General features: G+C 39.7%; 5 protein-coding genes across 9 annotated transcripts; 3 read left to right on the forward strand and 2 right to left on the reverse strand.

Moving 5' to 3' along the window:
• Positions 1–1,470: 1,470 nt before the first annotated feature.
• On the forward strand, positions 1,471–8,257 carry LOC142373553 (catechol O-methyltransferase domain-containing protein 1-like). 2 transcript variants are annotated; one of them, XM_075456863.1, is made up of 7 exons: positions 1,471–1,577; positions 3,362–3,486; positions 3,597–3,702; positions 4,352–4,470; positions 5,245–5,299; positions 7,554–7,687; positions 7,768–8,257. In XM_075456863.1, the coding sequence occupies exons 2-7, from the start codon at positions 3,382–3,384 to the stop codon at positions 7,918–7,920; spliced, it is 672 nt and encodes a 223-aa protein (XP_075312978.1). In that variant the 5' UTR covers positions 1,471–1,577; positions 3,362–3,381; the 3' UTR covers positions 7,921–8,257. The 2 variants fall into 2 exon arrangements, with proteins under 2 accessions (XP_075312978.1, XP_075312977.1); XM_075456862.1 differs by lacking the exon at positions 1,471–1,577 and adding an exon at positions 1,886–2,037.
• Position 8,258: 1 nt separating this feature from the next.
• On the reverse strand, positions 8,259–12,400 carry LOC142373552 (non-selective voltage-gated ion channel VDAC2-like). The gene is made up of 9 exons (XM_075456861.1): positions 12,271–12,400; positions 10,807–10,878; positions 10,660–10,709; positions 10,130–10,282; positions 9,990–10,042; positions 9,660–9,887; positions 9,339–9,489; positions 9,191–9,248; positions 8,259–9,104 (listed from the first exon to the last, which is right to left on the reverse strand). Exons 2-9 carry the CDS (start codon positions 10,871–10,873, stop codon positions 9,013–9,015), a joined length of 852 nt encoding a protein of 283 aa, XP_075312976.1. The 5' UTR covers positions 10,874–10,878; positions 12,271–12,400; the 3' UTR covers positions 8,259–9,012.
• Positions 12,401–13,038: 638 nt separating this feature from the next.
• samd8 (sterile alpha motif domain containing 8) lies at positions 13,039–24,843 on the reverse strand. Of its 4 annotated transcripts, none has more exons than XM_075456805.1 (6): positions 24,677–24,843; positions 17,379–17,954; positions 16,098–16,193; positions 15,854–15,971; positions 15,612–15,762; positions 13,039–14,609 (listed from the first exon to the last, which is right to left on the reverse strand). In XM_075456805.1, exons 2-6 carry the CDS (start codon positions 17,933–17,935, stop codon positions 14,305–14,307), a joined length of 1,227 nt encoding a protein of 408 aa, XP_075312920.1. In that variant the 5' UTR covers positions 17,936–17,954; positions 24,677–24,843; the 3' UTR covers positions 13,039–14,304. The 4 variants fall into 4 exon arrangements, with proteins under 4 accessions (XP_075312920.1, XP_075312919.1, XP_075312917.1 ...); XM_075456804.1 differs by lacking the exon at positions 24,677–24,843 and adding an exon at positions 18,988–19,068; XM_075456802.1 differs by lacking the exon at positions 24,677–24,843 and adding an exon at positions 18,897–19,062.
• LOC142373514 (dual specificity protein phosphatase 13A-like) lies at positions 19,585–20,552 on the forward strand. Its single transcript, XM_075456806.1, is given in 4 exon segments — positions 19,585–19,612; positions 19,615–19,828; positions 19,914–20,131; positions 20,254–20,552. Coding segments are annotated over 4 exon segments (663 nt in total). The 3' UTR covers positions 20,457–20,552.
• LOC142373517 (dual specificity protein phosphatase 13A-like) lies at positions 23,791–27,942 on the forward strand. The gene is made up of 3 exons (XM_075456810.1): positions 23,791–24,031; positions 24,222–24,439; positions 24,947–27,942. The coding sequence occupies exons 1-3, from the start codon at positions 23,904–23,906 to the stop codon at positions 25,156–25,158; spliced, it is 558 nt and encodes a 185-aa protein (XP_075312925.1). The 5' UTR covers positions 23,791–23,903; the 3' UTR covers positions 25,159–27,942.
• The last annotated feature ends 51 nt before the right edge of the window (positions 27,943–27,993 follow it).

The following is a 27,993-nucleotide window of genomic DNA, read 5'->3' on the forward strand; positions in this document are numbered from 1 at the left end:
ACTGTCAATAACACTGTGGAGAAGTGGTTTAGTTATTATTATTTATTAGTAACTAGTTAGTTTTTAATCTTACCATGTCATACAGTGTCATACAGTTCCATCTCTCCATCACAGAGGTACGGAACCTGGGTGCCGACTCAGTGACAGAGACCCTCATCCACTCATTTATCTCCTCCCGTCTGGACTACTGCAATGGTGTCCTGTCTGGGCTACCCAGTAAGGCCCTTGACAGGTTGCAGTATGTCCAAAACTCAGCTGCCAGGGTGCTAACTCACACCAAGCCCTGGCAGCACATCACCCCCATCCTAAAGCAACTTCACTGGCTCCCAGTCAAAGCACGCAAAATCCTTCTCTTGACCTACAAATCTCTCCACTCACTTGCACCTAAGTACATCTCTGATCTCCTCCACCCCTACTCCCAGTCGCGGCTTCTACGCTCCTCAGACAAGGACCTACTTTCCGTTCCTCGTACCAGACTAAAAACATATGGAGATAGGGCCTTCTGTTCAACTGCCCCTACCCTATGGAACAATCTGCCACTTCACATCCGTTCTGCCCCCTCTCTACTACAGTTCAAAAAGAATCTAAAAACACATCTCTTCTCAATGTCCTACTCTTCTTAAACCCACCCCTCCGGCCCTACCCTTCCCCCCTTCTTTTCTCTTGTTAAGCGACCTTGGGTACCCTGAAAGGCGCTATATAAGTCCAAGTTATTATTATTATAGTGTTAGCGGTTTCACAGGGAGCCTATTTTAGCTCATCTTATATTGTTTTATGCCTTCGGGTTTAAAGAAACATCTGAACAGGTCTGTATGTGTTCTTGCACAAGTCACTTAGAGCTTCCGTTACAGGGGTTCGGTAATAAATAAATACATACAGTCATTGCAGGGCTTCTGGTAAACCCAAATATCTGTAAGAAGCTGTTCCAGTCAATTCTACAACACACAAAAACATTTAATGAAATACTTTTACTGAATATAACAACAATGTGTAATACTGTAGATGAATTATGATTGAAGGTGGATATCATTGCACTTGGTACACATTGTATTTTTAATTTTGACATTTAATTTAACAATATTTTGTTCATAATAATCTTATTGTATTCCTCGTCACTGATATGTTACTGTAGTTGTAAGGATGTTGTGCTTGTGCTAAACTGTGAGAACTGTCAAACTGAACTGTTCATGAGGCACAAATGATTTTTTTCTGAATCTGAAATTTAGAAAAAAAAAAAAAAAAAAAGGAAAAGAGTGGGAGGGGATTAAGCCAACTGAATGCATGGCTTCTTTTCACACATGGGCACTGTTCCTTCATCAGTGCACTTCTGACATAATCGCTGTAATATCTTCTGACATCTTCCAATAAAAAAAAAGGGGGGGGGGGGGGGGGCGCGCATGCACGCAACTTTTTATCTGACAGAGGGCGTTTGTTTTACAGTCCTATCATGTGAGCTACAGCAGGTCATATGACCACTTCTGTACACAGGCTGACCATCGTTTTGGGGATTGTTTTTTAAGCAGGTTCGTTCGCCCATTGTCTTGAGCCCTACAGACCAGTCTCGTGGCTCAACAAAGGTGAGTTAGTTACCATATAAAGGCTTGCTGCTACCTGTAGGCTGCACTCCATGCCTCCAGTCGCTTTCTAACAAATTTGTCAATGAGAGAACGCCGTTTGGTTTCTTAGATTGCGTTTGTTATTTTTCCGCGTTTGGACGTGATTGGTCTTTAGCGTCCGGTGTGCTTTACATTTCTCATGGAGTAATACCCCTCAACATAGGCAGCCTGGTATGTGCGGTGGGTATGTTAACGGGAGTGTTCAGCCTGGCTGTGTCACTCTTTTAGCACTCAGAAGCTGCGCCTTTGATAGCATCATTACGGTACCGTCCTGATCAAACACCGGAAAGCTTAATCTGCGCTTGGTTGAATCGTTGTATACTTCTTGTCCTTAAAGCCATGTCCTATCGCAACGTTTCCAAAGAGGCTCTTGTTGGCTCCATCACACTCGGTGTTGTTTTTGTCGCGGGCTATTTCCTCGGTAAGACAAAAAGGCGTTTAATGATTTAAAAAATATGTATTCACACACACAAGTTGAGCTGTGCTAGGTCGCAAAATCAAGGTAACCTGGACAGGAGTGGAAAAGGGAGGACGTCACAGCCGTCACAGGAAGGATTCATTTCTATTGTCCGAAATCTTGATTTAATTTTCATCCTGATTAGGATCTGCGCTCGGAAGGAAAACTGTGGAGCTTCTGTTTTTTCATGAGTTTCAACTAGTTTCAAACTCATACCAAATTTAAGATTGCTTTGAAACTGTCAAAGCTGACTTGCAAGGGCCTGAGGGACCTTATATAATCTGAGAAGAGGGTAAACAGATTTTCTTACATTGAAAACAGGGTTAAGTGCACTCATAGCTTAGAAAAATATGGAGACGAGCATTAAATGTCACCCTTTTTTGTCATCCGTGTATTAAATATATTTGCAATATAATATTTAATATGCACCATAACCTGCTCACTACGTGTGTCTGAACCTGCATTTTGCTGGTGACCAGACCTCCAAGTGAAGAGGTACTTTTTTTTTTTTTTTTAAATAACTTTCTATTCTCGTTTCTTATTGAAACTTGCTGTTGACTGTGCTGCTGTAATTTTCCCCAATATAGGATTAAGATTCTCTTGAGTTAGATGCAAACATACCATTTCTCTTGGGTCTTTCTCAATATTGTTCAGAGTTCATTCTGTTGATTTTGTTATTACGGACAAAGAAATAGTGCAAGTGATGAAGGGACCATTGTGAATTCATGATAAAGACTCTGGTTTTATGGAAACGTGCTACATTACATAATGAACCGGTCAAGTATTAGATTGCAGCATTACTTGTGAGCTTTCAGATTGGCACATATTTAAACACGGTACAAAGCTGCCCTTTACAAAGTCCACATCTGTTTACTCTCCCTTTGAGCATGACTGGTGTCAAATACAAATCTGTAAATCCTCAGAAAAGCTTCTATATACATGTACAGGCAGTTTCTTTGTTATTGCAATTAACAGCTGACAACAAGAAAACCCATCTGGTGCACATGCAATCCACAAACAGAAGCATACGTGAATTGTTGAATTACCCTAAAGCTGTCAAACTGTATTGTCTTACAATTTCCTGGATTCATTCCTTTATCTGATCTGTTGCTTTGGATGCCCTAATTTAATTTCCCCACTGAGATCATTGAAGTTGGATCTAAATTAAATAACTACTGCACATCAACTACACCAGAGAGCAGTTTACCCAAAGATCTATAATTTAGCTGGTTGGTCCCCTGACATCATTGTGCTCTTAAGATCCTTATAGTTTCCGGTTTGCCCTCAGGAAAAAAGAAACCATCCATAATGAGCATCTCCAAAAGTCATGGCGGGGGAAAAGACAACCCACTGATACAGTATGTCCTCAATCATTCCTTGAGGGAGCATCCGGTCCTGAAAAAGCTCAGACTGGTGAGTAGGTCATAGTATCTGGAAGACTGCTCGAGTGCGGCCAGAGTTGTGTAGCTTCCACAGGTTCATCTGAAAGATTTATGCAACTGGTTTCTGCTCATTGTTTTCAGAGGACAATGGAGGACTCCTGGAATATCATGATGGTCGCCTGTGAGCAGTCGCAGTTCATGGCCAACTTGGCAAAACTAATACAAGCCAAGAAGGCTTTGGAAATCGGTAAGTGTGTAAAATAATATAAAATCCTGGCATGATGGACATCTGAAATTAAGGTTAGACTAGCCTTTTCCTAAAGGGCAAATAAGACAAAATAAATGGCCTCTTGTAGTGTTCCCTTGAGCAGCTTTCATTGAAGAAAAAAAAAGACAAAACACCATTAGGTTTAGGAGAGATGTACGAAGAATCCAACCAACTTGGTATACAATCAGTCCTTTTTCTTTGTCCTCTATGAGAAGCAATATTTCGCAGCGACTTCATGAAATTAGCCATGTCAATTTAAAGTGGAATCAAGTCATTACAAAAACAAGGATGCATTCTTGCCCTTTATAATGTGTCCCTTCATCACACTGCAGTGGTGTCATAGCCTGTTCGGCATTTCACACAATGTAAAAAATTTAAAGGCCGGCCGTGTGCGTCTGCTGCCAGAAAATTTGCTTTTTCCAGGAGAAATGTTGCGGGCAAAGGTAGGAGGGAGTTGTAGAAAAAGCGTTTGGGGCAAATACATGACATCTTGTCATACAAATAAAAGTAATTGGCTTTTTCCAATCGTCAATCTGCCTTGTACACACCAACTGCTAAACCAGACAGTTATTTTTTTTTGTAATCAAATGCATATTTAGATTTTAGCAGCTATTTATTGAATTTGCAGGAGTATACACAGGCTACAACACACTGAGCGTGGCGCTGTCCTTACCTGAAGATGGAGTCGTGATTGCATGCGATATCAGTGAAGACTACACAAACATTGGAAAACCCTTCTGGAAAGAGGTACAGTGTATATGTTGGCATAAAATGTAAAAAATACTGCAATGGGATACTGTGGGGCTCAAATATGGCGTTTAATATTGTTGCATTATTCCCGTTTTACAAAGTACTGATTGGTGCAGAGGATTATCATACACCGCCGGTGACAGCTGTAGCTCTGTTTGAAACTGTTGCATAGATCAGCAGGTGGTGCAGACAGTCTGTTTTTCTGTGGAAAAAAATAAAAAAAAATACTGCTGTACCAGTCTGCCAAAGCAATCACTCCACTGAAAAGCATTTGCCAACGTGAGTTAATTAACTCATACTTTCCTAAATTAATATCTGAACAAAAGAGAACGAACAGAGAATTAAAATCAGCAAATATTTTGACAAACGTTTGACACTTCCAACCCTTTTAATGGCTGACTTTTGGTTTCAATGTTTTTCTATGAATCCGAGTTCAAAAGCAAAGCAGCAAAATATGTTTGTTGGCACATTTCCCGTTTTTGGACACAGGTTAAATGACTAAATCAAACAATGATTTTCGCTATCAGTGAAGAAAACTAAGTGTATTCTCACAGTAAATGAAAGCAGATGAATGCACCAATCTGAAATATGTGTCAAAATTTGATGCGTTACTTTGAGTTGGCACATTCCAGAAAAGGAAAGAAACAACAATTGCTCCACATATCAGACAGAAATAATCACCCATAAAACACTTCCTGATACACTGTCTGTTAACAGACTACTTATTTGCTTTATTAACTGTTGATAATAATTTTGCCTTTTTGTTTACAGGCTGGGGTTGAGCATAAGATCGATCTACGGATCCAGCCAGCCTTAAAAACTCTAGGTAAAGTTTGACATTTCTCAACTTACTGTTGAAAAATTTAACTGGACTGAAACAGGTTTCCGATTCAAATGTTACCAAAATAATTTAGAGGACTTTTGAATGTTTTCATCCCCCTGTTAGAAGAAATCGTGCTGTGATTTATGGCATCTCCCGTCCAACCCCAAACTCCCGAGGTTCAAGTGTTCGGTATCAGGCGCAGCTTTCTTGAGAACAGATCATTTAATCAACCTCTAGAACTGTGATTTCCTGGCAGCAACAATAAAGGGCTAGTCACATCAAGAACAATGACTATAATAATAACTGTATTATAAAGACGTGATCCATTATGAACGTGATCCCAACATATCAGTTGGTTCCATTACGGTCATATTTGTGCCGTGGAATATTTATTACAACCATCTATTTATTACTGATACAGTTATTGTTCTAGGTGCAGACTGCCCTTAATACCTGACATTTCAACCGAATGTTCTCAATGCATTAAGTGCGTCATGTATACCTGAAGTTATTTATTATGTCAGGAAGAACACATGACAAAATATGAATTCATCATAAGGATATATTGAGAACAGAACAGGCACAAGTTGTCCCTTTTGGGACATGCAGTCAGTAATTTAGGCTTTTTAGTCACATAAGGCCCCAAAATTATACATTATATAGACATAGCTGTAATTTAAGACCAATTAAAAAGAAAAATGGACCAATGCATAAGCCTCTATTTTACAAATGATACTGCAATAGATAGTGCAAGAAAATAGTTTATCTACTTTAAGTCCATGGGTATGATAATTAACATATTCGTGACTAATAGAAGAGCAGCTCGGTTACATCATAACTAATAAAACAAAGTCCCGTTTCAGGAATATTTCTAGCAGTAACTGACAGCTGGCTGAACTGTAGTGTGGAAGCTGAAATCATTTATCTGTATTTGTATTTACAATATTTAGAATATTTATAGTTTTAAAGACAAATCGTCTGTTATTAGACAGATTATGAGGCAGACACGGTAAAGCACAGGTGGAATTGATTATGCCGTTTTTGCGTTAATGCACTCCAAGTAGGAACCAAGACCTGTTTGAGATTCGAATTTGCTTTGCAGCTGAGCTTGTCAGACGTTAAAATAACTTCCCTTGTTTAACCCAAAAATAACCTTCACGTTATTGAAGTTCGCAAACTTTGATACCTTAGTTCCGGGTGTCCTTCCATCCGCTCCTTTCTCTTTGTCTTCTTTACTGTCAAACTGCACAGCGGCTGTGCAGCAGGTGAGCGTTCCTTTATAAGTATCGTTTGGCCCACTTTAAATCTCGCGCTTCTTCGCCGTGGAACGACCGTGAGGTGACGACACATTGTGACGTCGCGTACGTAACAGTGGGAGCGCTTGAGCTTCGCTTCGGTTTGTTTTGTTTGTACTTAGACTGGTTGCAACCCAAAAAAAAAATTCATTCATCGTTTCTAACTTAAAAAATGTGTACAAATCCATGGCCAGATACAAATCCAAGTCATGTCATGACATGAGGTAACACCGCCATGATTTATTGAGAACGTGTGTACACGTCACGCCGTGCCGTACGCTGCGCTGTTAGCGCCATCTTTTGAGGAATGCGTTCTCGTGACTTCCTTTCAAGACCATTGTGACCCGGTAAGGTTCAGTTGAGTTTGGCTACAAACAGTGACGTCTTCTGAAGGTGGGAAGAGTTGGAGAGAGAAAAAGCAGCAATGAAGATGGACCTTACCGGGAGTAAATTAATCGCACTGCCGAATACAAGATCTGCTAATTAACAATTAGCCAGTATTGTGCCAAACTCTGAACCAGCACAAAATCAGACCCCTGTTTTATTGGCTAATTTATTGAAGTAAAATGATGATAATACCAAATATATGAAGCCATGTGTAGTGGTCTTTATGAGCCACTAAATTGATAATAAAGATGTTTTTATATTAATACTCATGTTTTACTTTTTTTAATTATTTTTTTTACTTACTGTCGAAAGATATGTTTTACATTTGTTGATGAAGATCAGAAATAGACTGAGAGGGGATTTTAGAGGCAGATTCCTACAGGTTGAGTGTAGAAACACTATTCTGAGGTCAAGTCCAGGGTCTGTACATACAAAAGACAGCCTGAGACAGCCTTCTTTATATGTGGATCATTTTAAGTGTTTCATTGACTTTTGTTAATCTTGAAGGTCTCATCTTAGGGAACGGCAACAAAACATGGAACTGACTTCTCACTGTGTCATCTTGTTTCTTTCAGACGACCTCCTGTCTTCTGGCCAGGCTGAGACGTTTGACTTTGTTTTCATTGACGCAGACAAAGTCAACTATGACGACTATTACGAAAAGTCTCTGCAGCTGTTAAGAAAAGGAGGCATCATTGCAATCGACAACGTACGAGCGTTTGCCGAGACAAATATTTGGGTCATTTCAAGCGGCAAATTGTCCTCACAAATGTCTTTTTGGTGCTCCAGGTCCTGTGGGGTGGGAGAGTGGTGAATCCAGCTCCTGACGATGCAGACACCGTGGCCATCGACAAGCTGAACAAGAAGTTGCACAAAGATACTCGAATCACACTGAGCATGCTCACAGTGGGAGATGGGCTCTCACTGGCTGTCAAACTATAAAAACTTAGGTCTGTGTCTGTGAGACAGCACTCTGCACTACTGTTGCATTTTAAAGTTAGGCATGTTATAGGGCATATGATGGTAGCCAGAACCTATATATAGTTTTCTGGGCTAATATCAGTACAGGTGCTGTGATTACACAACACCGTACTTTCACGTGACTTAGAACTGTCACCTGTATACATCTTCTTAAAGGTTTCAGGACAAAGTGAAGCATTTAATTACGTGGCAAAGGAATCCGATTGGGAAAAGGTGCACATTTTGTTTTCAAAGATTTAATACAACTCACTATGGTGCCTCATTATGTATTGTATTAAAATGACAGGAGAGAAAACGAGTAGAGTTCAGGACTTTATTGTAAAGGTGGACACACACAGCATCACACAAACTGCTCCCTGACAAGTCACGCAGTCCTCAGATGGGAAGAGAGTTGGATGTCACAGTCACACTGAGGAAAGTAAAAATGCTCGAAGCATTGTTTTGAAACTAAGAAGCAGGTACTCTAGGTAGCAGCATTCTAAAAGTCATCACAAAGCAAAGCCTCTCTAGGAAAACTAAGCGAAGAGTGGCCAAGAGATTGGCTCAATTTATTAATAGCATAGTTGGTTGTAGGTACCCTCCAACAGGCAGTACAACTACCAAATTATCAGTAAAATGTGCAAATAAAACAAAAGGTTAAGAGCTTAAGCAAAGGTATATCCTATGGTGCAAAATAATAGCTCAGATGTACATTCTACGTTCCCACACTAGCTGAATTACAAGGGTTTGCTTCTGGAACGATTCCCAGATATTCAAACTAAAAAAGTTTTTTTTAAAAAGCTGACTTTCGACACCAAGCGGGATGTTTATCTATCATTATGGAGGATAAATTGGATAATGGGGGAGTACCTGATAAAATAAATACATGTGGCTGAAACATAACTACTTATTGTAACCACGACGACAGGAGGCTGTTGGAAAAGTTTCGGTTTCATCGGTGCCTGTATATTGGGAATCTACTTTGTTTTGGCCTTAAAATATCTGCTGCTGGCCACACATGAAGGCCAAATTCTGCCAAAATTCTTCCTCCTCTTGAAATACCAGAGATGATCCTCATGCCTCCAGTTCCAGGCCTAGACCTAGCTTGTGACCACCAGCGTTGATACTCTTCCCATCCACTAATGCTGAGAGGATGAGTTTCATACCTGCAAAAAGTTTTTGTTTTAAAGTTATTGAATCATTTTTTTTCTGTGTTTAAAGGCGTTTTCATCTGTAAACACGTGGTTCTTACCAGGCCGCAGGGTCTGGGTGTATCCAATTCCTACCAAACTGGCATTATTCACTTTAGCCTGTGAAAAAAAAGGCATTAAATCATCCAGATCGAATCAGATTCTTTAAGCGAACACCAGTTGTTGTTTTTTTAATAATTGGACACTTACCGATATGGAGGCACTGGAGTCTAACTGGTATTTTGCAGCAATTCCAAAGCGAGTGCCATTGCTACCTGCCGTCCAGGCAAGATTCACAGCAGTCTCCAGTTTGTCATTCACCTTCTGATAAATGGATCCACCAAACTCTGAACCATCATTTCTGGGTGGAAAAAAAAACAAGAAATGAACAAAGAAATGAACAACTCTTGCAAATGAGCATTCTTCAAACAGCATTCTAAATAACAAGACTAAGAAAATTCATTGGGAAACTGTTTGATGAAGATTCTCATCCTGCTCGATTGAAAAATATCCTTCAATTTCAAGACATACACATTGGTGTGGAGCTGGAAGTCCCCGGTCTTGTAACCGACAGAAAAGTTGCTCTGGGTCATCTTAGATTTAGCCGAGTCAAAGGTCATCTGGTAGCCCGCCAACCATCCCTCGTAGCCGCCCACCACCGCTCCGTGTATAGTGGGACCGGCAAAATCTAAATCTACATCGACACCGGCGTTGACATATTCCCGTTTATAAGCCGTCTTGACTTTGCCGCTCTTCTTGCTGTGGAATGGAAAAACAAAACACAAAAAGGCAATGAAAACTGAATGTGGCGCTAAAAAAAAACACGCTTATCAAATTAGTTAGAACTTAATTCTAACTTGCCCAGTGTTAGGTGAAAACGTTGTGTCAAAAGTAAGTTTCAGCCCTTTGGTGATCTAAAAAAAAGAAAAGAAAATCCTTCCATGAGTACTTGTAGAGCTTTTTTAATTGGTAGGATATAAACGGTGGAGTTTTCCATTTACCTGGTCCTCAACACAAACTTCTGTCCCGAGCGTGTTTTCCGTGGTCCACTTCTCTGTGAACGTCAACCCATACTCGGCCCATTTGTACTTGGTTTCAAGAGTACCAGTGACTTTGCTGGTGTCTACGTTTGATGAGCCAGACGTTTTAAATTCCTGAAGGGAACATAAGAGAATGTAAATCCTACCTGAAAATAGGCTTATTATCTTTCACAGCTGGAATCCATTTATTAATAGAGACTGGCTGATACCACGTAGATTTGAGGGAGGAACTAATTACTAATTACAATATTTCAGACTAAATTAATTCTTGAAAACTGACGGGCTTGGTTATTAAAGACATGCCACAATAGATTGTTAGTTACTTAATCAACCTGTGTATAAACTGTAATGTTTATTCATAAATTACTTCATGGAAGTCACTTCTCAGAGGGAATATATGTTGATAGTTTTATAACTTAGAGATCAAGAAAAGATAAGGGCAACAAAAGCGCATCACTCTCCTTTGTAATTATAGAGACGGTTAAACTCACCACTCCACTTGAAGACTTGGTCTTCACATCAAGCTTAACCAGCCCAAACCCTGTGAGGACAGAGACAATGAGCAACTAGACCCGTCTTTTTCAGGTCAACAAATATGCACTTATTTACAAAAATATGTATATCTTGCTTTCATTTACCATATCCTTTATTGAAAATGTCTTTTGCGGACTTTCCCAGGTCTGCATAAGGTGGAGGAACTGCCATTGTGACTGTAAGAAGAGATAATAGGACAAACGATGAATCAGGGCAATAAAAATGTAGTGTTTCAGGAGAGATAGATCATCAAAAATGACATAGAGAGAAGGCACAGCGACACCAAACCCTGATTACATTCAATAAAATGTGGGAAAATGTAACTACATTTTAAAACACCTGCAGACATTAATGCCTTTATGTATTTATTTATTTTAAATTGGTGCGATACTTTATTTAACCAGTTCTGCATGAAAGCATCAAAGTAAGTTTCCCAGCTTTAGGTCGAATATTTGTTAATGTGTCGTCTCATAACGATGAATTAACAATAAACCTGTTTTATTTCCTTGCATATACGTTGCAAGTGGAAGAATAGCATGTTGAGTGAGGGCTCCTCTACTGTTACATGAGCAAACACCCCAAGCTGGATTAAAAACACTAGAAACAAATTATAAAGAGACAACGTTACACATTTTGTAGAATACACACTGGGCACTTCTGAGTGGTAGTGCTGTTTCTGGGCAATCTGATTTGACAAACTGTACGTGGGGGAAATGCTAATTATTTTTTACCTGCATTCAAAGTGTTTCAGATGTGAAAAGAAGAAGAATTGTAGCACTTGAAAATGGACACAAATACCTAAATTGTAATTGACCCAAAAACATTTGATTTCTTTGGTTTTGTCACGTGGATTTGTTTTATACCATAACTGACGCAACACTGAAGAAAAAAAAAAAAAAATAAGCCACTGAAGGCATTAAGCCAGAGAAGGAAGTAAATATTTGTATGTATTAAAACATAGAATGAGCATGGTGAGAACTCACAATTATTTTCTAAATTAGACCATAGCTTTTTAGGTGCACTCTCCGGTAATTACACTGTCGGTACTCCCTAACACCCACCGACTAACTCATAGTTACACGGTCAAGGTTAAACTGGAGACTGCAACACTTCACTGGCTGCTTCCATTTCGAAGGGAAATGTAGTCTTCCTGGTCATGTTGTATAGCCTGGCAAAAACGGAGCTTAATGCTAGTCCGTTTCTTTAATACTACCAGTAAAAATAAATAAATAAATCAGCTGGGATTTAATAAGGGCAAATCAGCCATTAAAGGAGCAACATTTTCAAGTAGTCAATAGCAAATAATGTTAGTATCTAACCGATATGAGAGGGGCTTACTTTGCCCACTCGTATTTACTTCCCCATTAATATGAGTGAGCATATGCCGGTGATGACACGTACAATCACAGTGACGAGCCCACCGTGTTATAAAGGAGTTTGAACTCACTCAGGAAAAGTGGTAGGGGGCGTTTTCGAGCTAGCAAGTTGGACGTTTAAAAGCCACCTCACTGACATTCAAACAAAACACAGCACATGCAACCAAGCAAACCAAACGTCCCGTTACTTACCGAGAATTACTGCGGTTCAATATTTCGCAGATAACTTATCAGATTAGAAACAGGTCGGAAAAGGTGAGGGAAAGCCGGTGTAGGACGATATGGAGGAGACACTGCAATAAACACCCTGCTGACCTCGGCGCCGCAGGACCAGGAAATACAGTAGTGTATTTTGTGCCTGATTGAAATCAGAGGGGCACGAAAAGGTTTGAATGTTGCACCATCGGGCTTGAAGGTTTACTATATGACACCTACAGTAGCAAACGTAATAATTGGAATTTCTCATCATTTACAGTTTTATGGAAAATCTGTTGTTCCGGCAGACAGGCAAGTAGAAGCCCTCTAAATCACCATAGCAACCACAATACGCCATTGCAGATCCTTTGTGCTCATGTAATGTTTAACGTTCGCTTACTTAAAAGGACTTCGTGCAGAGGTGTTTGTCAAAATTGTGCAAATGCAGTATCATTCAATTGAATATAAGCTGATTTACAGGATATGGTCTCTGTAAACTAGACACCTAAATGCGCATTTGGACGTTCAACTTGATTTAATGAAGAACTAAATATAATAATATGAGTAGTATAAATAAGACCATTATATAGATTAAATCTGTCTAAGGAAAAAAAAAAGTGAAAGAATGTGTCCAAAAACATGAGTTTTATGAATCATCTATCATATTATGGTTGTGAAGCAAGTAAAAAAAAAAAAAGTTTTTTTTTTTTTTTTTTTTTAGCTCTTTAATAATAGAAATGACTGCGAAAGATCAAGCAATGTGGATTTGGGCACAACATCCTTTATCAACGCAAGGTTATGTCAATAATCATGTTTCTTACATGATGCAAAGACCGAGGCGCTGGCCTCTTTACTGGAGTGGCGAGTTTCGATCCGTTAAAGGTAGAGCACGATTTTATATCAACATCACACTTAAATAGCGTTACAAATACATAGTTCAAAGCAACTGTAAACATATTTCTCCATGTGCATGTTGCTGTCCGTCTGAAAAGGGGAATATAAAAATACTTAATAACGTTTACAAAATGAAATAAATTAATATAAACAAACACATACAAATTTAAGGGTCTGTTCAGTACAGGTTAATGTCAAGACATTACTTAGCAGGACAGCTCTTACTTGGTCTCAGTCAGCGCACGGTGATCACTCTTAACATAAAAAGATCTTTAACGATTTCTACACAGCAGAATCTATCATAGAAACACTGAATGTAATTGGCAAATAGTTATATTTAAGACATGTGGACGAAAGAAAAAAAAAAAGTCTCTTTCATTACAAGTGTTTGGCTGATAAAGACATCGTCTTGAATGCATCTTTCCAAGGAATAAAGTAGGCTACGTCAACGACAGAGACTTGAAACTAGAGTGTTAGCCTTTTGTAATATTGTGAAAATGTCAATACGATAGAGGAATGCAGAAGGCGTCCATGACATCCATTTCTAAACATCACAAAAAAGGGTATTTAGTGTACAGTGTAATATATCTATACATATTGCTTCAATAATGGTCCACAGAGCAGTAATTATAGAGTGGGATGTTAGATATCACTTTGTCAAACCAGATCAAAACCTTGAAACGATCACCGTAACTATGAAGATAACACATGATTACTCCTATCATGCTATCTAAATACTCTAACTTTTATGTAGCTAACTTAGCTATTTAAGTTGGTAAGTACTAAAAGAAATATGGTATCTATGCTACATAAAATGATATCCCTTTAGAGAACAAATAAAAGCCATTAAGTTTGACCCATCTCCACCATGTCCAATCAAACACAAGACGATGATGAGGCCTTTTAGGAACTTTGCAGAGTGTCTTCGATCTGCCTAAAACTGGTCACAGGTCAGAAGCGAAGTCCCAAACTAAAAGAAGGTATGGCTCTATGTGTCCCATCGGGCCTCTGAGCAGACAGAATCACACCAGTTGTCTTTGTTGTTGAGGATGTCACACACCTCCTCAGTTGGCAAACTTCAAAAAGCGGACAAAACAGCACTGCAAAACACTCGTCTAACAGTACTGCTGCTGGTCATCATCCGATAAGCCTCCTCATCACGGAGGGTCTAGAGAAGGGCCAGCAGTACTCGTTGGGGACCGGCCCGTTGACATTGGACTCAAAGAAGGAGAACATGGGGAACCAGATGCGGGCTCGCCGACTCTGCTGGTAGGCCCTGGTGTTGGCCAGAGTGTGGTAGTACAGGAAGAGTCTGGTCGTGATGTAGAAGGCTATGAACACGTCAATAGAGTAGTGTTCATGTGCAGCCAGGATGAAGAAGATGCCGAAGAGATTGAGGACCCAGGACAAGGTGTGAATGAAGTTCCAGCTTCGTGGAGTGTCTGCGGGAAAGACCATTTTAAACACAATCCGAAAAATTAAGTACACTGTTCAGTGAAGGTCTGCTCTGTGCTTTTCCTGTTGTACCTGCAGTGCCAGTGTAGGACACTGGATGGCAGCACAGGGGAACTGTTTTTCAATATGTCCACAATGTGTCTCCCTCATGACTTACTACTTTCACTGTCTAACTTATAGCTTTTACAACAGCTCATCATTTACTTTCATGACGTGAATACAGGCAAAACACGGCAACCGCTGGAATATTTGAAAGGGTATGGGCATCGAGGCTATGCTACATCTTAATGTAGTGTGAGCTCTTCTGTCACAAATAATTTTTTTAATCACTTTTGCAAATATCGGAATAATAAAAATTGCTTGATGTGGACTTTTTTTCATTATTACTAGAGTCTTAAAGGGGTCAAAATAGTCATTCTGAAGGCCTGAAACAGCCGTTGATATTGAGAGCAGAAGGCTGCTTGATATAATCAGATAGGTAGGTCATTTTGAGACTAAAAGTACTAATCTGGAGGGGGAGGGATCATATATCTTCACACAGACAGTAATCTTACAAGGACAAACTGCAGACACATGTCCTGCGAAAAATTCTACGTATTCCTGTGGCTGTAACAGCTTCTCCTTGGCAAAGTAAGCCTGTGCATTAAAGAGCCACCTCATTGCTGTGGATGCTGTTTCACAATGGTGAACAATATCATGAATATAACGGAACCCAAACAATAATAGCGATCCTAATAATACTAACACTAATAATAAAGCAATACTTAAACACGCCAATTCCCTTAAATCTGTCATTTTAATGTCCGAAGTATCAAATTATTTTCTACATTAAAGCAACTTGTAGGCACTTTAGGAGTCAAACTGTTCACTAGCAGTAAATCTGTGGCCATTTCACTTTAAACTGAATATGAAATATTTTGTTTTGTATTAAAACAAACAAACAAACAAACAAAAAAAAAACAAAAAAAAAAAAAAAACACCCCACTCACACTCTGTAACAAAGAAGTTAAGCATGGTCAGGACGACCGTGTGGCCGCTGAACATGTAGTCGCCACACGTGTGAACTCCTGTCAGAGTCATCCCGAAACCACTCCAGATGGCCACGGCCCGCTGCAGCTTGGACCACATGTCGCCGTACATCTAGGAGGACAGAAGAAGTGACCCTGGTCGATGACGTCATATTCAAGTGAGATCAAGTTTGAGATAACGATGCGTGAAATACGCGCCTTACCTTTCCTGAGCACTGCAGGTGCTGTCCAGGCACAGAAAGGGAGGTGACAAACATGGTGATGCAGCGCAGCATGAACACCGTGCCCATCAAGCTGCACATGCGCCGCAGAAGGATGGACCTGCGTGTCATATGAAAGGTTGCCCCGATACGGTGCTGATTTGAGGAACATCGCTCTCGACATTGAACAACGAAAACTGCTGAGGTGAAAATCCTAAACTGGTGCAAACCACTGTTAGGACTCTACCTGTGTTTATGCAGCAGCAGAACCAACAGCCAGATGTTACAGAGGATCACGCCACACGCCTCCGCCATGGCAAAGGCCCACGGTATTCTAGGCACACTGTTGAAAAAGTACAAGATCAGGGGTGAAAGAACCGATACCCGTTAATGAACCAATCAAAAGCTATCTGACAAACTATCAATAACCATTCAAGCGCAAGTGCTGACTGGTATGACGAGAGAGAGAGATCACTCTTCTCGTGTTTTAGTATCTCTAAATTGACTTTCTTTCAAACCTAGAATAAAAATTTGAATCCCTCTGATCGCTTGCAAAGCTCTTAATAGCCAAGCTCCATGTTATCTGAAACTTCTAATTAGTCCCCACTAATCCACAAGGTGCTTCGAACTCAGAATTCAGACCCGCTTGTTGTTCCCAGACGTTTTTAGTCAAGGATGGGAGGCAGAGGCTTTCGCTTTCAGGCTCCTCCCTTGTGGAACTTATACGCAGTCTGAGCGCGAAATGCTGACAGCCTCACAGTTTTTTGAAGAGGAATCTGAAAACAGACAGTTCTGAAAGAGCTTTATCAAATTTACTGATCTTTTAAAGGCTCATTTTGTGTTTTATACACTTTTTTGTTGTTTTTTTTATTGCCATTTTTGTCATATCTACTAGCGTTTTCCAACTGCTTTTATAAGTGTTGCTAATCATTTAATTTCTACGTTTTCTTTTGTTCTGTAAAACGTTTAGTTTGATCAAGCCGAGTTGAGTTTCATTTGATGAAGGGCAAAAACATACACAAAGAAAAGACTATATCTACTTTCTATGTACTTTAAATGGAATAATATTCAAATAAGCCGCACATAATAGTCACCAAACTGAGATTAAATCTTTGATATTGTAAGTAGCCTGAAAAACTTGCGTCAGCGTGTTTCATTTCTTTAAATGCAAAGCATCCCGTTTCCTCTCTCATTAAGCATAGACCTTCCACGAAAAGCTCGAAGCTGGTCATAAACAACGGGTCACACTTCAAACTAGGTCACTCGAAAATAAAAAACTCGCCAAGATCTCTTTGAACTAAAACTAGCTCATCGAGAGTATGCGAGGACAATAATAGAAACTTCCTTGAAGTAAGTAGGGCAGTATAGCATCCACCATCTGGTGTCATATTCTGGCTGTCCATAAAAATACGTATTGTTTTTTTCTTCTTCCCCTCAGTCTGTCGCATTTCACAGCTGATTAATGTTTTGCCATTTCTTTGTGGCATAACAGGGCTTTGGACGTCTCTCGGGAAAGAGTCACACCCACCTGTCTAGGAAAATATCTGGCAGTGGAGGGTATGTGCGCATATCCGGCACCCTTTCGTGCACTATGACCATGACGAAGGATGTGAACCCGAACACAAACACCACATAGACAGAGCTCAGCGCCGTCTTCCAGTATTCGGGGTCAAGGCGCCTCATCTGCTGCTTGTACTTCCCATTTGTGTATTGGTGGTAGTCCTCTCCTACTGGGGCCTTGTCGGTGCTGTCACAGTCTCTGCCCGGGTCTCCATTACACAGCCAGTCCAAGCTGCCTCCAGAGCCAGTAGGGGAGTGACCATCAAAGGGAACACCCAGCTCCTCCAACACATCAATGTTCTGTTTTTGAAGCTTGCGGATGGACACCATCAGCCTCTTGATGTCCCCCAGCACCTTGAGTTCCAGAGGCGGCGAGCGGAGGTCATACTCACTGAGCGCGAGCAGACTGGTGCCATCCAGTCGATGTTTGTTGCACAGCAGATCCACATAGTCACAGAAGCCCTCTTCCTTTAGCCACTTGGCAACGTGTTTAGGCGTCCAGCGACGAACACTCACTTGGGTCATTTCCTCCTCACTCAGAAGGCTGCAAAGGGGAACATAAGCATTTCAGAATATGACTCAAACACCTGAGCTTTTCTCTACCTGCAATCTCAGTTCCATAGAAACCTCCTCACCAGCAAACAAAGTGCTCTTAAGGAGAAGTTGATACAGTCATACACACTTTTCTTTTCACTGTATCAGCAATAATAAAAAAAAAAAACGCTGCAAAACTGCAAAGCAGTAAGAAAATATATTTACTTTGCGAAGAAACCTAGTTATTATCATGTTTAAGAACATTTCTGAAACACACTGCTGAGTCCTGGCAACTTGTGCAACTGTATGAGGCAAGACTTAAGTAATTTAACCAGTGCACTTTACTGGAAACCACACCCAAAGAATCTAAAGCAAGGAGCAGACACGTTCCCACCAAGGCAGTAAATGAAGGCCTCTAATGCAAGCTACGGATCATCAATTGTTGGCCATTATCCCCGCCATTAATAGTCGAGAACATCCCACACACAAATAGGGATGATTTACAGTCGGCTCAGCCTGAGTGGATAAAAATCCTCTTTAAATCTGCTGTTAAGGTTGACAGATTTCATTAAATCTTCAGATTCCTACATGGAGGTGATCAAATAAAGTGACAGGGATTTACAGAACCTCTTTCATTCATGACTGACTGCCAGTGACTTTGTGTTATTAAAACATTCACCAACAGTAACTTAAAGCCATTGATAAGCAAACACGGTGAGGTCAAAGGCGACAACTTCTGTAGCTCCACGAGATACTTACAATGTTCTGTAACCACAAATGGGCCAACCAGGTGGTTGTCAAGATAAGTATCGCTGCCATAAACGTGAAAGCAAACCAACACACCCTCCCCTCTACCACTACAACCCCTGCCCTACAGGCTAATTCAGTCCTAGCTTAAGTGAGCTAGCTAGCTTTTGCTAGCTTGATGAATACGTATCTTACGCTCACTCACCCAGTCTGAGCTGTAACCAAAGATAACACGGAGCGTATTTCTTCAGCTAGCTAATTAAGTGGCATTTTACAAGAATAAGCAGGAACCGTACTAGTAGATTTTGCCGCAATAACACGAGCATGGTGGAAATCATTTCGCCAGAGACTAGCGCTGGCTTGCATTTTAGTTGACAAGCCGAGGTAATAATGTCTAGAATATCTGCGCACGATAAATGACTACATTGGGTTCGGCTAAAGCTAATCAACAGCGACGCTCAGTGGTTGAAAAAGTATACTACATCATGTACACATTTAACATTCGTCAGATGAAATTTCTCCTGTTAAAACATGCTGGCATGAACATCTACAAATTCAATGTATTTTTTAATTTTTTTTCTATTCTTTTAGCAATGTAATTCAAATGTATTCATGACACAACTGATCAGGTAACAATAACTGAATCAGTATACTAATTTTTTAAAGATTTTCTTATTCTTATAATCTGATTATGTAAACCAACTGAGTGACTATGTCACTAGTAAACCGAGACGAATATATGAGAAAATGTTTTTGGGCCATTTCAAAGCCACAAAATAAATAATCACGTCTGGACATTATAAAGATTTAGAGGTGTAAAGTTGACTCACAGTTAGAATATAGGTCACTGTTTTAATTATAGAACTGAAGCACCTGTCCTTGTCTATTCTAACATGGTTGTAGTAAAGCCTCAACAGAGTTTGCGAATAAATGTTCAGGGTATAAATCATTCAAATTGTAGTTTCAGGGCAGCATTTTGTGGGTAAATGCAATGCATGTGCAGTGAGAAATGAATGACATGCAGCACAACAGGGCAGTTTCTCCATCTGTAAAAGAGCTGCAGAAGGTTTTGTATGGAGGTAAAAGATTTGGGAACCACGTGGATGAAGTTTGGCCTAACCTGTTCATTGGCGATATGTAAGTGTAACATTGATTTTGACTTAAATCAGTATGATTTCCCTGAATGGACTTCCCCCACATGATGACTGTTTCCTTTGTTCAGGTCAGTGGCCAATGATCGCTACAGTCTATGGAAACTAGGAATCACCCATGTTGTGAATGCAGCTCATGGGAGGATGTTCTCACAAGGAAGTCATGAATTCTATGGATCCACTCTGGATTATTATGGAGTCCCTGCAGATGACACACCATCTTTTGACCTCTCTCGCTATTTCTTTCCCTCTGCTGAGTATATTCAGAACGCACTGGCCACAAATGGCGGTAAATACCCAACATGTTGCTTTAATAAAAAACTTTGTACAAGTCACTCATCTTATTCACAAATAAATCCAACATTCATCACACCCTTTATCCTCACTGTAATCTATTTCCTGCTCCTCCAGCTCGAGTTTTAATCCACTGTGCAGTTGGAGTGAGCAGGTCTGCCTCCCTCGTCCTGGCCTACCTGATGATCCACCACCACTGCACCTTGCTAGAGGCCATCAATAAGGTCAAAGAGCGCAGGTGGATTTTCCCAAACAGAGGATTTCTCAAACAGCTCTGTGCTTTGGATGCGAAACTACGCAAGACTTCACATCAAAAATGAACTGATAATCAAACTTGCAGGACGTTGAGTTCCAGTTTCTCTTAAAATAGATGATTGACTGTGTGTCTGGCAACTGAGGGAGACACTGTGCCTCGTCTTGAAGCCTTTTGTCTCATGAATGGTGTTGAATCACATGTATTTTATCTCTCTCTGATGCTGTTTGATGTGAATCATACTGCCTCTTTATACCTTGTAACCACAGGAGATCCGGGGAGAGTCAATTTTATGAGTGAACATGAGACAAAATGAAGAAAAATTTAATCTGGAATGCTGTTGGTCAAAATAATCTACAAGGTGCATTCATTTTTAAACACTTGTGCGACTTTTCCATTCATTTTAAGACTATAATATATTCAATTAAAACGAAAATCAATTTAATCTCAGATTTTCTGATGAACATTCAAATCATCAAACTGAATTGATGACACACTGTTTGGTCATCATTAAAGGTGCTATATGGTGGTGCTCTCGCGGTAATCCCCAGTGTCATTCAGCTGCCTCTCTTTTTTAGTTTCCTGTCTTTTGGATTGTAGCCGGTGGCAGTAGTTCTTCCAGTACTCTGCAGTCTCATTGAGCTTGGTGTAACAGTAAATAATCCAGTTTTCCTCTTGCTGCAGGTTCTGGTTGGAGTAGGCCATAAGCCACAGTTCATGAGAGTGAAGTTCATCCACAAGACAAGAGACTTGCAGGAGAGGCAGATTAGTGGCATTAACAGTGTTTCCATCAAACTGTGAGGCAAATTTGAAGCAAACTTTTGAAGACCTGTCTCACAGAAAATGTAGAATCAGATTTGTTTTCATCAACTAATTGTTTTGCAACCAGACCAGACTGCATAATGCTGCTAGCAGGTGGTGGTATAGGCAACACTGTGCATGGCTAATGCTCACTAACTGGAAATAAAACTTCAAAGAAGCAGACACAAACAAAACTCGGCCATGTACAAGAGAAAAAAAAAGAAAGGTTTTGGTGAATTTGTTTCAACTGGGTATGCTGTGATTATTTTTTCATGTCAGTTAGTTTTGGCTTTGTTTTATTCTTTTAAAGCAGAAACAGCTGATCGTTGATGTGATCAGTCATGTTTGCTGCATCAGAACTGATTCACAATAGGTGTTTCCATGATCTTCAACCCTTCTTTGCAAAAAGGCAAAAACCACCTCGGGCAAGTGTCAAAGCTTGCAAAAAAAAAAAATTTTGTTGAAATTTTTTTATACTACACTTCACAATGCACATCAAAAGGCATTTATAGAAAAATGACTAATGCGTTCGTCTGCAGATAAGAATACAGAAGACAGGCGAGTTGGCGGGAGCTTCAGCCTTCAGAAACAACCTGTGTAAGTGTTACCGAAATTACAGTGCAGAGCATCTCCACTTTAAAAAAGACAGGACTTTTGTTGAACTTTTTCGTTCTTTTCACTTTTTTTTCATTAAAAAAAACAACACTTGATGTGTTCCCTCCTCTCTCACTGTGTCAGCTCAAGTGCTGTTTTTACAGGGCCCACAGCACTGGGCCCTGTATAAAACAGTAAAGCGGAGACATAAAACCCTATTTCCCCATTGATTCGCAGCAATTATGTTCTGAAGCACATAAAAACGCCTCTGCGCACCTCCACACAATCCCTTTTATCTGTTAATGGCCTAACTGAGAAGATCATTGCTGTCAGTTACTTGTCATTCAGTCACACGGCAGAAACATCAGATGGCTGAGCGATAGCTGGAAGGAAGGGTTGGGAAGAGAAAAATAGTGTTGGAACAGAAATTGCTGATGTTTTTCTTAAACCATGTTTACACTTTACAAAATTGATGCTGTCACTTAAATGCCAGATTTTAGGATGGTTTCTTCCCCGTATAGTCAAATAGAAATAGCTCATGAGCTCAGTTTCAAAATAAGCTGTGAAACAAGATACTCTATTCTTTTTCCTCTTTTTTTCCCCCCTGCCTTCCTTGCCACTGGAACAAGACTTCATCTAATATCTAATATTGGAAAATCAAGCTTTTTTTTACCCACTCTTCTCATACATATTGTTTGTTAAAAGAAATCTATTTCCTTGAATTTTTTTCTAAGCTTCAGACCGTGGTTACATTGGGTTAGATTTCACTTAACTGCATGTTGGACAGCTTCATTTTCCAGGTTATCATGTCAGGAGCCCACCAAAGATTTTGCATGAGGCTTTAATAAGCTGTATGAAAAAAAAGGGTTGAACCTGAGACTCTTCTCCAAAACAATCAAACTGCACATTTGCACAAATGTCTTTGTTCTGCCAGCAATGTGACTCCATAACTTATTTAAGACCCCATCATTTTTTAATTTCTTTTTTTTTTTATGTGGTAAAGGGGCCTCTTTCTTTTACAGCCAGCATCAAGTAGTTTTTTTTCTGTTTATTTCCCTCTATCTGTACTAGTAACAAATAAAAGTGACTAAACAAAATGATCTATTGTGAATAAACAATCATTTTCTTCCCGGCAAACCTGAGTCATTAAAAACTCAGAAACATCTGCCTCCCTAGCGCCGCCGCTGTTGTAAAACAGCTTCTCGGCCACAAACTTCTTCACAGAAAAACACACGATTGCGCAACACTTGCCAACTACACTTCCACTCGTCTAATTTTTCCACCAACGTTTATGAAACATTTTCACATATCATTTCATGTAGCCCACGCATCAGATGGGATCTGCTCCGTTCCACATATTAAACAGAGGCAGCACTTCAAATAATCAGTCAATAATTTTCTCCAGGTCAAAAATGACCTGCAGACATTTATTGACTGATGTTATAGGCAACATCAGTACTGACATTTCACAACATCACGCCCACGTTTTACACACACTTTCATGGTCGTGAAGAAGAAAAAGTCATTACTTTTCCTGGTGTCGACAAGAAGTTAATTAAGTTTTTCTTCTCTCATCAGTTTAAAAGCTAACATGGGTGAAATTGACCTGTAACATAATAAGAGAGATAAAGATCCATTTGCACAGTATGAGGGCCATTTAATGTCATGTGCAGCCAACAGCAAAGCTTAGTTTTGTTTCACTTTTCACCCAATTTCCCTTCACAAGATGTTTATATCAAAGCAGTTAACAAGCAACATGAAGCTGTTAGAGTTTTTCTAGTCCCTAAATGCTGAGTTATATCTTGTATAAGCAGTTCACTTTAACAATTTGTCCATAATTAGGCCCTATTAACACAACAGTATGGAATAATTCATCACTGCACGAGGCTTATGAGTGAATCCCACAGCAGTGTGAAAAGCAGAGCCCTGCTGCACTGTTTGTTGTTCTGCCCTCTGCACCGGTAAGTCTATACGCTAGGTTAAGCACTAAATTGGGTAACTGTCCAGTGACAACACCTGCTTGTACTGATCATCTGGTGCTGGAGAAAGACTGGAACTGCTTTAATACAACAAACATTTTGGCCAGCAATCGATCCAAGACGAGGGATTTGGACTTAAAATGTCAACCCTGAAAGACAAGGGAAAAGAATATCTAACTGTGAAGGACATGCAGAAGGTTTTGGACTCTTGTAAGCTACAGCTTAATCAAATTGATGAGGTGTGGCCGAACATATTCATAGGAAATGTGTAAGTATGCATTTTATTTCAGGCTTATAACAAGTTTGCCTGTCAAGTATATGTGACACGTGTAATGTTAAAGTTTTTCCAAAGATCTTTGTTGTAACTCCTTCCACGTATTGATTCAACCTGACATTAAAACATTGTGCTGTGATGTGTGTGAAGTCTTTAACCTCTTTCTGTCTCTTTGTCTTGCTAGGGCAGTAGCCCAAAACAAGACATCCTTGCTGAAATTAGGTATAACTCATGTGTTAAACGCTGCTCACTCCAAGCGAGGCAGCATAGGGAACCAAAGCTTTTATGGCAACGACTTTGTGTACTTTGGCATTCCAGCAGATGACTCGACACACTTTGATCTGGATGTTTACTTCCAGCCTGCAGCCGATTTCATTAATAAAGCCCTGAAGTCACCTGGTGGTAAGACCCCTCAATACCTCCCCCGAACATAAATGATACATTTGTAATAGTTCTCTCTTTTAAATTTCTGCACACCAAATATTTTATTTCACTTTGGAAATAATTGATAGAGTTAACCCCGCCTCCCTAATTCTCCCTGCATGCTGCACTTTCAATGTCACCTGTCACTGCAACGTAACACAGCTTGTAGCAGAGTGAAAATGTATTATCAGCCAGCAGTATTAATAAGAGTCTTACCTTGCAGAATTTTAGTCTTTAATGTGACCGTGACTCCTTTCAAAGAAGCTATCAAGTAGAGGACAAGTTAGGATTAAAGAGACCGTCGGCCCCATCTGCAAAGGAACTTTAAATGAACAAAGACGATGAATTGTAGGCTCTATTTTTAGCTAGCAGCAGGGAAAAAGAAAGTCCACAGTGTGAGACGGGCAGTCATGTATGATATTAATAAGACCGAGGCCTCTCACTAATCCTTCCCTCACACCTCTTTCTCCCCTCATCTTTTCTCAGGGAAGGTTCTGGTGCATTGCATCATGGGAATGAGCCGCTCGTCGACCTTGGTGTTGGCGTACCTCATGATCTACCATGAACTGCCGCTAAAAAAGGCTTTGCAGAAATTGATCCAGAAAAGAGCCATCTACCCCAACAGGAATTTTCTGGCTTTGCTGCTGGATCTGGATCTTCAGATGACAAGAACAAAGAAAACATGTCATATCTTGTAGTCAAGAAGCGTTTTCACTTTGCAGCCGCATGGCTATGTGGTTTCAGAGGGTGACAATGTCAGGCAGTCGGTCGATCCAGCAAACTAGACTGAGGCATCTCTACAGAAAATGTATTGTCATGGATTTTCTTTTAACACATGACAGAATTTCTGTCACACTCAGGTTAACACTAACACATCACGTTAGCGTGTTAAACCGAAAAAAAGAGCAAGAGAAAAGCTGCAGACATGACTCCACTGAATTTACCACCCAGTTAGTAAGGATCCAAACCACTTCCCTTACACTATTTTGTTACACCCCCATGTTTGAGTTAAATTCCCCTCAGTAAATTGCTCTTCGTGCCCCACACCGATTAAGCTAAAGTTTTAGAGTTTTAGAATTTTTTTGCAAATCTATTACAAGGAAAATTTTAGATATCACTTTGGGATAAGGATTCAGACCCATGCCCAGTTGAAGTACCTTCGGTATCAATTACAGCCTCAAGTCTTCGATCTTTGAGGATTTCCTGCTTTCATCTTTACAAATTCTCTGGAGCTTGTACACCGGGGTTGGTGTAGACGATAAGGTGAACCTTTGGCCCAGTTTCTAAGGGCTCTGTGACAGGGTTTTCTCAATTATATTGTTGTGGTTGGCTCTATTCAGCTTTTCTTCAACAGCCACCAGTTCCCCCTTTCCTTCTTCTGACAAACATCCCCAACTGCATGACACTGCCACCACCGTGCAAAACCATTTGGAATGGTATTGGGATGATGAAGTGTGTCTTGTTTCCTCTGGACATCAGGCTTAAAACTGGCCATACAGTTGAATTTTGATTGAGAATTTTGTTTCTCATAGTCTGGATTCCAATGAGGTGAGCCTTATCTGGCCACCCTGCCACAAAGCCAAAATCTGCGGAGTGTGGCTTTGATTACTGTGCTTTTGTAAGTTTTCATTCCCACACATGACAAGATCGTGGAGCTCAGCTGAAGCGAGCATTAGGTTCTTTGTCACCCTTTAAAAGAGGTTGGAATATAACAAAACATTTTTCATTCGTTAGTTTGTTAGGATAAGTCTCTCACTGGGTGCATTCTTCATGTCAAGTGAAAAGTTAACATATATCAGCATGTTAACTTTCTAAGATTTATTTCAAGTTTAAACCTGGTTGATAACATGTTTTTTTAAGCTGAGGCTACAACATCAATATATCACAAATCAGCATTTAAAAAAAAAAATATATATTTTTTTTTAAGTTGTGGTTTAAATAGGAAATTAAACCAATTAGTGACTAGAGATTGTGGTCTTCACAGAGATGACATTTCAGTGCATTTACGCATTGACCCATCCGGGGTGTACCCCACCTCTTGCCCAATGACAGTTGGGAAAGGCTCAAACAGCATCAACCCCTCTTGACCGTGAATTGGGTTAAGTGGATATAGAATATGGATGGATGGAATGAATGATATGGAACAGTATACGCTATGTCGTCCCACCAAGAGGTTTCTAAGGCATCTTAATGGGAACATTATTGTTAAAGACACACTGATTTTTAAGGATAAGGATTTAGTAAGATAACATATTGGGAGCTGGTTGGATATATCAGTAGACCTATTTTCACTGCACATCCTGGTAAAATATGGTGTAAACGTGAACATGCAATCAGTGTCTACAAATAGTCAGAGTAAAAACGTTGAAGGGTGAAACAGTTTTGACCAGTTATTCACCAGTGACAACAGTTGCTTTTGCAATATCTTTTCAACAGAAAAATGCTAATTGGGCATGCTAACCATTAGCAAAGGAACACGCTAAAGCTAGCATGCTGACAGGCTAATGTAGACATTGGACTCTAACGGCATGTTAAATTCTTTTTTTGCAAGTTGTTCACAAGCATAAAGGTATTATGGCAAAGGCGTATTAAGATGTTAGCTCTGAGAGCACAACTGAGCTTAAAAACAGTGAACAGCGGCAAAAGGAACATGGATAAACCGATGAGCAGGGCCAAAATAGGATGCGCTGTGGTCCACTATACAATGACATGTTGTGATTTACACCTAATACATTAGATTTTAGGAAGAACATGTGTTTTAAGGTTATTGTAAGAGAGCGTGTGTTCTTGTGGACCTGCTAATAGAGGCCTTATATGTTCAAAAAGAATGTCTTAACTAATTAACAATTTAGCTGCTAAAAAAAACATAAAAAAGACAGCAATAATCACAACTGATTTTATCTTTATTTATCATTACCTATCATTCTTTAAGATGATTTTTTTTTCTCCTTTTCTAACAGCGAAACGGACCAAAAGTATCATGTATCATGTTTTACAAAGCATTAGGCTATATTTTAGTAACCTCTCTAGTTGACTCAGAAGAGAAACTTAATCTACTTAATCAACACAGTTCACAGTGTGAAATTCCTTTTGTGTGTTTGTCAAGCCAGTTGAGCTGATAACTGCTGTGCATCAAAGGTTTCAGTTCTTTGACCGTCCGTGAAATCATCTATAGAGGTATTATGAATGTCATTCACACAAAGATACAAACATGCACCTTATTTTCAGCAGATCTTGAAAGCAATGATTTCTACCTGTTGTGAATTAAAACATTTCTCTGAAAAGCCATCAGACTCATTTTTATATACATTCACAGTAGACAAATACAAAAATGATCAGTTCATTGGGAATAACACCCCTGAATAATATGATACAAAAATAGTAGTGTTTAAGATATCACTGAACAGTGTTATCTTGATTTATTTATTTTTTATTGATATTACTCAGAAATTCAGTGTAAAAGTATGAATTTTGGCACTAAACATTGATGAAGGGACGGGAAAAACTCGAAATTAAATGTGGAACTTTAGCAG

This window comes from Odontesthes bonariensis, chromosome 23 (genome assembly GCF_027942865.1).
Source record: "Odontesthes bonariensis isolate fOdoBon6 chromosome 23, fOdoBon6.hap1, whole genome shotgun sequence".
Taxonomy (NCBI): Eukaryota; Metazoa; Chordata; class Actinopteri; order Atheriniformes; family Atherinopsidae; genus Odontesthes; species Odontesthes bonariensis.

Excerpts from the sequence above, each read along its gene's own strand:
- LOC142373553 (XM_075456862.1), top strand. The coding sequence starts at position 1,956 with ATGTCCTATCGCAACGTTTCCAAAGAGGCTCTTGTTGGCTCCATCACA. Across the intron at positions 3,703-4,351 it reads CAAGAAGGCTTTGGAAATCG|GAGTATACACAGGCTACAAC; the intron begins GTAAGTGTGTAA and ends TTGAATTTGCAG. Across the intron at positions 5,300-7,553 it reads GCCAGCCTTAAAAACTCTAG|ACGACCTCCTGTCTTCTGGC; the intron begins GTAAAGTTTGAC and ends TGTTTCTTTCAG.
- LOC142373552 (XM_075456861.1), bottom strand. The coding sequence starts at position 10,873 with ATGGCAGTTCCTCCACCTTATGCAGACCTGGGAAAGTCCGCAAAAGAC. Across the intron at positions 10,043-10,129 it reads AAGTTTGTGTTGAGGACCAG|ATCACCAAAGGGCTGAAACT; the intron begins GTAAATGGAAAA and ends TCTTTTTTTTAG. Across the intron at positions 9,105-9,190 it reads CACCCAGACCCTGCGGCCTG|GTATGAAACTCATCCTCTCA; the intron begins GTAAGAACCACG and ends AACTTTTTGCAG.
- samd8 (XM_075456805.1), bottom strand. The coding sequence starts at position 17,935 with ATGACCCAAGTGAGTGTTCGTCGCTGGACGCCTAAACACGTTGCCAAG. Across the intron at positions 16,194-17,378 it reads CCAGATATTTTCCTAGACAG|TGTGCCTAGAATACCGTGGG; the intron begins GTGGGTGTGACT and ends CTTTTTCAACAG. Across the intron at positions 15,972-16,097 it reads CTGCTGCTGCATAAACACAG|GTCCATCCTTCTGCGGCGCA; the intron begins GTAGAGTCCTAA and ends TATGACACGCAG.
- LOC142373517 (XM_075456810.1), top strand. The coding sequence starts at position 23,904 with ATGTCAACCCTGAAAGACAAGGGAAAAGAATATCTAACTGTGAAGGAC. Across the intron at positions 24,032-24,221 it reads AACATATTCATAGGAAATGT|GGCAGTAGCCCAAAACAAGA; the intron begins GTAAGTATGCAT and ends TTGTCTTGCTAG. Across the intron at positions 24,440-24,946 it reads AGCCCTGAAGTCACCTGGTG|GGAAGGTTCTGGTGCATTGC; the intron begins GTAAGACCCCTC and ends ATCTTTTCTCAG.